Below are 11,567 nucleotides of genomic sequence, written 5' to 3' on the forward strand. Positions count from 1 at the left end.
GGACACACTGAAAGCTTGTAAAAATGAAATGAACGCCACATAGGATGAATGAAATGCTGAGGTGTCCTTAACTCTAATTAATCCTTCCTGCACCTCGCTCACAGGCAGAAATTCTCTGAAGCTGAAGTCAATATTTGTCCTCGAGGGCTGGGTGCACAGACCACCCCTGATCACACACTCCAGCAGCCATCTGCACCGACTCCGCCCTGAGAACACGGATCTGACGGCCAGGAAGACAAACGCACCGCAGAGGACTGTTAGCCATCTGACCGCACTGCCATAAGAGGGGGAGGAGAATTCAGTGGGATTGCGTAGGATCCTAACGTAACCTTGTTTGACATATTCAAACAACCAGCCATTAAGAAGTGAAAAAAGCAAACAGGCACTGAGAGAGAGTGCTCCTTATATATTGACACTTGCTCCGAAAAGAACAGTTCACTTGAGAGAAAACGGCATGTAAGCTTTATTAATTCACAAGTAGAAAAACACCTTACATTTCTGAATGTGCCTTTTATTGTGTTTATGTGGCGCTCTGACACATAGACATCTCTCCGACAACAATAGAAAAAGCAAAATCATCAGACTTGTATCAAAATAAAATCATGGGAACAAAGCGAATCGTAACAAAAAAAAGAAAAAGAAAATCAAGTCCCACAAGAGACAATGGCCACTGTTTTCACAGAAAACACCTGAATACGTTTGGCCTTGATGATAGTGGTTTGCAGCCCGGGTTAGGATCAGCTGAACACTGATAGAGCAGGACAGACCCGCACGGGAACATCCGAGAACATGAACACACAGCAAATCAAGCCACAGCATCAACATCACTGATTCTCCTGATTGTCACGCTACACAGAACAACAGCGGATGTTTCTTTAGCAGGCTAGGATCACTTTCCATCACAAAGTATCGATTCAAGTATTCAGTGGGACTTCAAAAATGCTGACAAACTGACCCCTCGAGTACATACTATTTCCAATTTCGGGGGAACATAATGCCAATTCATAAATACATTTCAGTGCTGCGGAGTATCTTTTAGAAACTAAAAATCGTAGATTGAATGAAAAAAAAAAATTATAATAATACAAGGACCGTGTGGGAGGCATCTACACATTTCATAGAAGTACGGTTTCTCCCTCTTCGCAAGAAACCTGAAAATAAACTATCAAAAAGTATCGATTTCATTGATCAAAGAATGACTGACGTGTGAATTATTATTTAGAGAACTGCACATCCAGTATCTTGGGTTCTTGCCAGCAGGAGAAGCTTAAGGAACTGTCGGCCACTGGCTGAAGACAATCATTTACATCACGTCCTAGTGGTTCTAGAGTTATGTAGTACAATCTTTAGCAGTCAGGTCAGTGGTACACAGATTCACAATAAAAATAGACATATCCAGGAATCACTATATACAGGTAGTCTCTTCACAGAGGATCTCGGATCTTCTCACAGCTTTCCAGATGAGGGAAAGTTCTATTACTGTTCAGATCCAATGAAGCAACTGTACAGTCAGAGGAAGCAGGAGGGATGGAGCGGTTCAGTTACGAGGCTCACTTTGAGTCCTGTTGCCCACTAGTGGTGAGTTCAAGGAACAGCAGTTGTCAGTGTGTTAGTGTCCGTGCTGGGGAGGAAGAGGTGGGCCGTTTACACCGGGGTGGTAAAACGCACAGTTGTTTTCATACCGACAGTTTCCCTTCATCATGAAGTGACGACAAACCGGCCTTTTTGACATGTCTGAAATCGAACAAAAAAGAATCATATTTACGTGCTCGTTTTAAATGCTGGAAAATTAAAAGAGTTTGGCAGTCAACCTTACCACCCATGTTGTTGTGTCCCCCACGTGGTCCTCCGCGTCCCCCTCGTCCTCTGAAGCCCGGGTCTCCTCCTCTCCCTCTGCCCCGGTGGAAGTGTCCTCCCCGGTGTGGGCCTCCTCTCATGGAGTCGTCGCCCCAGTAGTTGCCGTTGTCCGCCCCGCGGCCCGGCGGACCGGGAGGAGGACCCATCATGCGGGGGCCGCCGGGGTTGAAGGGTGGGCCGTGGCCGTGGGGAGGAGGAGGAGGATGGTTGAAATGTGGTCCAGGGGGCTTGTTTGGAGGGAAACCACCGTTCATGGGCATCGGCATGTTGTTCATGTTGTTCATGCCGGGGCCATGGCCAAGCAGACCCGTGTTCACTATGAAGTGAGGGAAACAGAACATTAAAGATGCTGCTGAACCACCATCCAGTTATTCCTCAACACATCAGTGTTATGGTGAACTAAAACTAATAATAAAAGGCTTTAGTTTACTGAAATAAAATTAAAGATATTAAATGGAAAACAAACAAACAAAAAAGGCTAATAAGTTACTGAAACTAAAACTGAAATTAAAGCTGAATAAACTAATAAAATCAATAAAATATATATTTTTTTAAATCACAAAAAAAGTTACTAAAATTAAAACCTTAGAAATTAGAAAAAAAATAGTAAAAAGAAAAAAATTATATTCAACTACTGCTGAAATAAACCTAAATAAAAAATATTTTAAAAACATACATAAAAAAGCTAACAACTTAAATGTGACTAAACAAAAAAGGAAAAAACAAAAGAGTAATTTAAAATATGAATAAATATTACAGTTGTATATGAACAACACTAAATAGTGTTGAAACAGATGAAAGAGAGCAAAGACGTACTTGGCGGAGCATGGGGAGGTTGGTTCTGATTCGGATTCTGGTTCTGGTTTTGCTGCAGAGAGCCCAAAAGCTGCTTGATCTTATCAGAGAAATCCGGCTGTTTGATCAGGTCCTCTGGAGACTGGTTAGATCCCTGAGCACCCTGAAAACCAGAGGAGACGCTTCAAATAAAAGCCTTTACACATTCTCCTGGTAAATAACATTACAGATCCATTAAATCTTACCATGATAGATGAGAGCAGTTCCTGCACATTGACAGCGGGGTTATTACTGGCTGCTGGGGCGTTGCCTTGCGCCTGAGGGCTGCGGCCGCTGTTGCCCAGACTTCCCATGAGGTTAGCTAGAACAGGAGGCAGCTTGGAGCTTTCATTAGAGCCGCCGGAGGCCAGGGTGTCAGCGGGCTCCATGTAACTCTCCTCCATACTGCTGTCCTACAAAACCACAGAGGAAAGAGCTCATCAACATACCACGTCTGATACGGTCAAATGAAAGAAAGAAATGGAAGGGGAAAGCATATGAAAAGGTCACTGGCTGTCTTACTTCGTCCAGTGGGATGAGACGAGGAGGCATGGGCTCATACGGCTCAGGGTCGGGCTCATGAGGACTGTCTGGAACACTGCAGAGAGAAAGGAAACAAGCCATATAAGTCCATTCAAAGCTCCTGAACACAATTAACCCTGTTTACTTCATTCACCAGTGTGGATCATTCATTCGTGCAAGGTTTTATTTAAGCATCTATTAAAAACTTTTTTCGTTAAAGCTAAAATAATATATAATATTATAAACCTATTTTTGACTATATACACTATATTGTGGTCATTAAATGTCTTGCGAATGTTGTTTCATGCGTTGTCTTACCTCTCTTTGCTGAGGAAGATCTCCTGCAGAATGCCCATCTCTCGGTCTCTCTGGATCATCTTCTCTCTGCTGCTGGAAGCAGGAATGACCAGACTGCCTATGAGGGTCAAAGGTCGAGGAGGAGTCCAGGGCACCCTCTCCTCCATGGCATCGTGAGAATGACGACGAGCCATTTCAAACGTCTGCCTGTCCATCATCAGCTCCCGTTTGGCCGCCTCGCCGAAGTCCTTAATTTTATTAACGTTCACTGAGACAGAGAGAAAAGGAGTGAGGATTATTACTGAACAAATCCCACAAGTATTTTCAGGTTTTAATAGTTTTATATTGTAATAATAGGATTCATTTTACTGTATTTTTTAATTGACTAGACTTACAAACTGAAAAACCTTACAAACCGCAGTGTAAGTAAAGAAAGTGCTGCTTTACCTCTCTCAGTCTCATCCAGATCAAAGTAGAAGTACTCTTTGAGATGATCCTCTTCCGCCCACCGAACACTTTTCTTTTTCTTTCCTTTCTTAGTCAGAGCCTCCTCCTCACCGCGAGGTTCAGCCAGAGCATTGGGTTTTTCACCTTAAAACAGGAAATAAGGCATTTTAAATTCAGCACATTCTTTCATACGGCTCTCAAAGTGAGGCTGTGGCCCTGTTCTGTGCAGCAGGACTCACCGGTTTCCATTGCGTCAGGGTCCTCGGTGGGCACGGGTGTGCCGGGCTGCTCCAGGTCTGGGTTCTCATGAGGGGGTGTCTGAGACGAGGCTGCCTCAGGGGAAGAGGGTTTGGCCTGTGTGCCCGAGTATGACTGCGGCCTGCTGTCAAACGGACAGGGCTGTGGGGCACATGAGAGATGAGAGGAACAAAACACAGTTAGTGGGTCTGTGGGAAATTAAACTCCATGAAGCACAAACACAAATGATGGTTGTCTGATGTGGCACACCTTGTTAGTGGTAGGGGAAACTGCTTTTGGTTTCTTTTTCTTGATCTTGATGCCAGGCACTGGAGCGGAGTTGAGGGCATCCAAAAATCCAGTGGCTTCCATCGCTACAAGGAAGAGAAATGAAAATGAAACACCAATCGGAGAGGAAGCCCTACTCTCCTTTTTTGCAGATGATCATAATCATATGGCAGGTGCTGAATGGGCATACTCACGCTGTGCAGGTATAATTTTGACTTTGATCTCTTTGGTAGAGTTGGGAGTGGTGTTAAGGGGCTTGTACTTCTTCTCCACTGGTGGTGTGTCAGTCAGCGATGTGCTGAATAAACAGCAGGGTCAGAGATTAATGATTCATTTTCAAAGCCACCGAAGTAAAACTGCTTTCAAATTCATTCAAATCTTCAATCAGATGATAAGGGGCCAGTCCTGGATTATATGTACCTGTTCATTACTTGCAAGAAGGAAATAGAGCGTCCACTTACCTTGGTCTTTTGAGAAGAGCAGGCTTGATGTTGTATTTGTCTCCAAGTTGTGGTGCAGGAGGGGGTTTCTTTACAGGAACTGGAGCTGGACTCTCTACCTCCAAACCTGAAGACACAATGTTTAGAGTTAACGCAAACAGAATATTTTTTTTAATGTGTTACCGAGACATAAACAATTTAAACAAAATGGTTTTTGATTTAGTTAATAAAATTAAACATACATATAGCATTTTAAATATATATGTAAAAAATATAAATGTTTCATTCTTGGCAACTAACTGAAATAAATTTGAAGTACTAGAACCAAAACAAAAAAAGTTGACTAGGAACTTTTTTTTTTAAATAATGAATAAATACTTGAAACATACAATTATTAAGACCACAAATATAACTAAATACTCTAATAATATATAAATTATACTAAAATAGCACTGGTGTCTAACCTGTAGAGCGGATCTTTGCATGACTTGGGGCATAAGCTTTTGGTTTTTCTTTCTTCTCCTCCTCTGCTACTTTTTCTCGGGGCTTCACATCTGGACGCACTTTTCCATCCTCCTTTTTCCGTTTCTTGTCTAATGAAAAAAAAAAAGAGTTGGGTTATGCGCCAATAGCAGGAACCCCACTTTCCAATAATTCAAGTTAAAAGTGCATTAAGTCTACTTTAACACAAACAGACTGACATAGTTGACGATGTAAACTGGAAACCCTACCATTGGGTGACACTCCACTGGAGACGCTCTGAGAGCGGATAATAGCCATCCAGCCTTCCACCAGCACAGACGCCAGCTTCCTCAGCTCTGAGAGAGAGAGAGAGAGAGAGAGTTTAAACCTGAGCTCTGGAAGACAGTCTGTCCAGCATTGATTCATGGAACACGTGCTCTTACCTTCTGTCTCGCCGCTCTTGCTCAGATGTTTCACAAGCTTGGCTGTGTTGTTCTAGCAGAAGAGAGAGCAGGTGTTAGAAGACTGCAGGGCCTGCGTGTGTGTGAGTTTTATGGGCCGTGGTGTGGTGCACTACCTGTTTGAGGTGGTCCACAGTCAGGGGGAGTTTCTGCAGGGTGAGCAGTATGAGCTGCAGCAGGGGGGTGTTGGTGGTGGTCTTTGAGTAGGTGAGCCAAGAGTTCAGCAACTTGTAGCCTCCGACTCGAATAAACCTGAGCAGAAGAGATAAGAGTTAAACATAACCTTAAGAACAAAAAGGTTTGAAATGTTTCTTCCGATGGCTATTATTCTTACCGATTAAGTACATCATGTGACTTTGTCTGCAGTAAGATGTTCAGATACATGCATCTGCTGACCATTTTATGCGAGGCCTTCATGAGACTGTTTGAAAAGAGGAAAATATGTTAGAAATACTATTGGTAAAGGAATGTTTGTTTGTTTTTTAAAGAAATTGAAAGGTACAGTTTCTCACCTGAAGACTTTAGCAACTCCCTCAAGGCTTCGTAGCTCTCCATCTTTCCCCAGCATAGCTTCCACTCCTTTCAGCACCTCTCTGGGGTCCACCGGGCCCACGGCCATAGCTGCTTACTGACAGAGGGAGAGAAAACACGGGTTATTCTTGTGCTTGTGCCACTGGAGAGAATCTGGGATATGGCCTGAAATCACCCAGTCAATACTGAAATAATAAGATCACGGCACTTCAGGAGAGCTCACTGGAACAGCACAAGGACAAAGTTTGTAGTATTGTACATTTACGAAGGCGACTGCGGATCTGAAATAACCTCGAAACAACAAATTCTGAAGACAGTGGGAACGAAAATGGTCACATGACTACCAAAGACATCACAGAACAGCTGCGCTTAACGCTGCATGTATGCATTCAAAGAACGGATAGAAACTTCTGAATGTTTTATATATTGTACTTAATCAGATGCGGATGTCTTATCAGTTTTCTGGCTCACACTTCACAATGCAATCATGACCACAGAACAAGCTGTGTGTAAAAGAATTGTCTTCATTATTAAATCACTACTTCAAACAACAGTTGGTTTTCAAATTCATGTTGGTTTCATCTTTTAGAAAATTATGTTATTGTAAAATAAGGTGGGATTTAGATTATTTCTAGAGTACCAAAACTGTTGGGATAACAAGTATAAATAAATATAATACTCCCAGCTGTCTACAAAGAATCCTTCCTGTCAAATACAGTGTTTAATATATAATATGTCTGGTGGGAAGTCAATATTTACTAGACTTACTAGAAAGGGGCAGCTGCTACAACTGTTATAGTTTAACATCTGACTTCAGACTGAATTATACAGCGTTCACGTAAACCAATCTTCTAGAATTATTGAATAAGTCTGTCACTTATTTAATTATACGAGAAACTCAAACTGGATGACTGGTTATGTGAGCGCTGCATAATGTAGTTCATAATTCGAAATGATCAAAGAGAAGCATAAAAGTTAAATGTTATATTACATGTGTCATGTCACTGTCATAAACCCACCTGCTTTTTATACACACTGTACATTACCCAAAGTAAACATCACAGGTGCAAAGGACTTGTAAAAGAATATAATGGCTGTGATCAGTAATGTGCATTCAGATTATCATATAATTTAAATAAGAATTATACAAGAGAAGAAATAAAAAAATGCAAAATTAAATTTGAGAATGCACTTAAGAGTTAAACATAGTTTTTACAATTTATTTTATTAGCAATAAAGTAGTTTTATAGGGATGACCCTTGTTATCCTCCAGAAGTTCAATCGTAGCACAACTAATACCATTTCAAGAGAAACTAGGGAGGGCACAGTAGAAGTGTTCAAATGATTGACTGGATTTTCTTGTTTATCAGAAAAGCATCGTCACACCTCAGCTGTAGAGCACACAGGGACTCCAGCATTAATATCATATTTCCGTGTTAGACACTGCTGTGATCCATCTGTCTATAACTTAACATCAATAGATAAAAGATCCTATAGTAAAATGAGATGATTGTAGACACTTACAAACCAAAACATTTACAATAAGTAACACTGATTATAAAAACTGAAAACATGAAAAAACAGACTTTACCCATATCCACAATTGTCACTGCTATGAGGTTGATGGATATAAAATGTGTAGGACCCACTCTAGCGTCTTTAAATTTAATTGTAAAACTTTAAATACTAACTTGATACAATGCTCTTATTGTGTACATAATTGTTTTTACACTGTACTTACATTTTTAAAATACCTGCATGTAATTATTTTTTAATAGAACCTACCCACGAACCCATCCTGACCTAACCTTCTCACCTTAATGCATTGCAATACACAATAAGTACAATGCACCAAATAAATGCACAAATAATAATATATATTTATATTTTGCTGCAAGTGCATAGTAGTTAAACACACCAGATATAAAGTGTGACCAACATGTATACTAATATTAAAAAGTAATTTTTAAATATATCCCAATAATACTGCAGGTTTTAAAATCTCAGTACATTAAATTGATATTTTATTTATGTTTTCATGAATTCAGTATGTTTTATGCATACAGAAGTCTAGAACAACCAGGTGGGGCGAAATAATACACAAAATGATTTTTTTTAAGTTCCTTATGGGCTTTGAGAGACTATTTCCATTTCCTCATTAGAATTGTATCTGCATTTGAGCTACATTTTAAAATTGCAATATTACATATTAAATACATATTACCCCAATAATGTTGCCAGTTGTGGCAATCTTTTCATATTTTGGCCACAAAAAAAAAATTATATAATGTAATGTGAATTAAAAAAAAAAAAAAAAATCAGGAATAAATAATGAAGGAATTAGACTCTGAAAGACAAGACTTTACTCTTGTGGATCAATATCCAGTTGCAATAAACTCCTTAAGTAAATAAGTGTATTATCATAACTTAAGGGGTTTTGTGCGACTGAGCACAAGACTTTGTGAGTTGTATGTCGCCACCATGTGGTTATTTCTAAATATACACAAATATAGAAACAGTGTATCTGTCACGCAGCAATAAGAAATGCAACTATCAAATTTGATCAAAATATATTAAAATACAGAAACAAGTGTAATATGTGAAGTGACGTAGTTAATTACAAAAAATTCGGGAGATGGCAGTGTTTCTGGCCGAGTGTGAGCGAGAGACACAAAGAGAGAGAGAGACTGAGCGAGTCACACACAGAGAGAGAGAGAGACAGAGAGAGTCACGTGATTCGCCCCGCCCACGCGGAGCAGCAGCGAGTATTTCTCCTTCAGTTCCTCTCACTACAGCACACTCGACGGTACACCGGCAACACCAGCTGACTAACTACTGCTGAAAATGAACAACGAGGTGAATTACACATCAAAGAGAAATATATACACCGACTGTCTCTAGATTTTTACGACTGTTAAGCATGCAAGTGTTTAGCAACGTTTGAATTCATGTTCTACGTCATTTCCAAGACAAGGTGAAAAAGGTCTAACGTTACTAATGTCGAAAAAAAGAACTTACTCAATTTTGATCGTGTGAGAAATCAGGTTTTGTCTTACCCGCAACACTGTTGTTGAAGAACTTTTTATAGTCACAAGCGAACTCCTTTTACACGGAACAATACACACAACTCCTGGAAACGTCAGTTTGTCATAACAAACAAGAAAAAGTCAACAAGAGTGTACATTCACTGGAAAGAAAAAAGCTTTTAACATTGTATGTCAGGTTTCTGATGGAATGCAGATGTGGAGAAACACAATGTTTTAACTTTTACAGTTACATTACACCCTGTCCTATATAAGACTGCAGCACTATAGATCAAGTTCAACCCCATGTAACCTACTTTAACTTTTTAATCGAGAGTAGCATAGACAGCTGGCATCTTTAAGCAAATAGCATGATGGTTTTGTGTTGGAACTCGTCAACACAAAGCATCCAGTGTTGTTCTGACTAAAGGCCAGTATTTATGAATTCATGCATCTGCTCGTGGCCACAGGGGGATTTGATTCATCTGTAGAAGTCTCCCTCTCTCATATAGCAGCTGACAGCGCCTCCTCTGATTGGCTGAAGTCTGCGGTACACCACGCCCTCTATCTTTAACCGCTTGTCTTCGTGAACAGTTGCCCGGTCGCCATCTTTGAATTCCAACAAGCTTTAAAAAAACACAACGGCTATGTTCTCCTCCGCCTGGCATTAGTCTCGCTCGTTTACAAAATGCTACTATATTTACCCCGCTAGCGACCCACGGATATAAGACGATACCTCGAGCCGTATATGGGGATGATGGCGACACGAGACAGTCGTTCCGAGCTACAGCATTTCCCGTAGATCCAGTCAGAAAAACAAAGCCACCATTGCCTCGAGTGATCCGAGCAAAGCACAACCCGTCCGCCATTATAAAGCAAAATCGACAAGACAGATATCCTAACCTAACGTTACGCACTCGTCAAGCACACAAAACAAAAAATGCAATCTTTATATTCAGACTGCTATGCATTTTTATAAGTTATAATTGCCTAGGGATGTTTATTTAACCAAACTAGCTCAACGGGTATCAAGTTCCGCAAACTAACAACACCTATCGACATTATTATGAACAAAATGTTGCATTTCAGTCTTTTTTTCCCGTTCGGCTAAATCCACAGGCGCCACTTGGCAATCTTTATGTGCAGATTGCGTTGATTGTTCCAGTGAGCTCTCCTCTGAAAAGAATGCAGTTTATAAAAAGCCCCAATTGAATGCAGTCACTTCCTGGCTCTGCCTATGGCAATCTTTATGTACAGATTGCTTATGACTAGCGATGGCTAGCTTATTATTCGATGATTTATCTATCGCTTCTGTAGAAATCATTAGGATTGCTCCGTCTCACACACAAAGAGAAGCAGGGCGTTGGAGCCGCTGCTCGGTCTTTGCGGTGTGAGCTCATACTCTAGTCTCGCTTTATCTCAGCATGCTGTCTGCTTCTAGACACCGTGGCGCAGTTAGCTCGCCAGGCTCGATATAGCTAGGAATCTTTCATCTTTCATCTCTATTTATATCTGGAATCATTTTCAACAGACAACTGTTACGCAGTTTCGATTCAAATTGGTTTGAAAGAACACTTACTATTAAAACCTCTCCTCTGCGTCTCGGGCTGCTATTAATATATTGTGCTTAATTTTCAGCTTTTTAACAGTTTAGAAGAACGTAAACTGTCATGACTTTAGCATTATTGGCTGAAAAATGGCATAATGGGCGGGATTATGGTGGCTGAAATTGAGCTTTTCCTTCTTGAACAATCTGGAGCAAAAAAGTAGTAAGAGAATGTCCGTTACTCGAGTAGAAAAAAATGAGTTTTTTGGGCTTTGATCTTCGCACAGTTGAAAAATCCTCGACGCCAGATCTTCAATGAGACCTGAAACGAAACAACAGCACAAAGAAACGTTAGAGAAAGGTGACTGTTTGGCGGCGGAAATCCAGACAACGAGCAAAAAGTTGTTTCTGCCGATAAAAACTGATGTGGTAGCTTTTAAATCGCAAAAAGGTGGAGAACCGTCCTCCGACATAACACTTACCTCAGACAAATCCAGGAATGCTCTGGAAAGGGTGGGACTCGGTTTATATAGTTCTGACGTTTTTCGCGTCACCTCGGGCTCGCGCTTGCGCGTGTACTTACACAAAATGGAGTTGAAGATCACGCGGTCTTCTAGAAACG

General features: G+C 40.7%; 1 protein-coding gene across 3 annotated transcripts; it reads right to left on the minus strand.

Annotated features, from left to right (window-relative positions):
• Positions 1-439: 439 nt before the first annotated feature.
• On the minus strand, positions 440-11,553 carry LOC113119564 (serine/threonine-protein phosphatase 1 regulatory subunit 10-like). Of its 3 annotated transcripts, XM_026289129.1 has the most exons (19): positions 11,428-11,553; positions 10,979-11,267; positions 6,358-6,473; positions 6,180-6,266; positions 5,962-6,097; positions 5,828-5,879; positions 5,654-5,740; positions 5,387-5,515; positions 4,944-5,049; positions 4,677-4,780; positions 4,465-4,568; positions 4,197-4,356; positions 3,958-4,101; positions 3,532-3,778; positions 3,214-3,289; positions 2,898-3,104; positions 2,674-2,815; positions 1,817-2,173; positions 1,610-1,734 (listed from the first exon to the last, which is right to left on the minus strand). In XM_026289129.1, exons 3-19 carry the CDS (start codon positions 6,462-6,464, stop codon positions 1,610-1,612), a joined length of 2,370 nt encoding a protein of 789 aa, XP_026144914.1. In that variant the 5' UTR covers positions 6,465-6,473; positions 10,979-11,267; positions 11,428-11,553. The 3 variants fall into 3 exon arrangements, with proteins under 3 accessions (XP_026144915.1, XP_026144914.1, XP_026144916.1); XM_026289130.1 differs by lacking the exon at positions 11,428-11,553 and having other exon boundaries at positions 440-1,734; positions 10,979-11,421; XM_026289131.1 differs by lacking the exon at positions 11,428-11,553 and having other exon boundaries at positions 9,433-11,421.
• Between the last annotated feature and the right edge of the window lie 14 nt (positions 11,554-11,567).

This window comes from Carassius auratus, chromosome 19 (assembly GCF_003368295.1).
Source record: "Carassius auratus strain Wakin chromosome 19, ASM336829v1, whole genome shotgun sequence".
Taxonomy (NCBI): domain Eukaryota; kingdom Metazoa; phylum Chordata; class Actinopteri; order Cypriniformes; family Cyprinidae; genus Carassius; species Carassius auratus.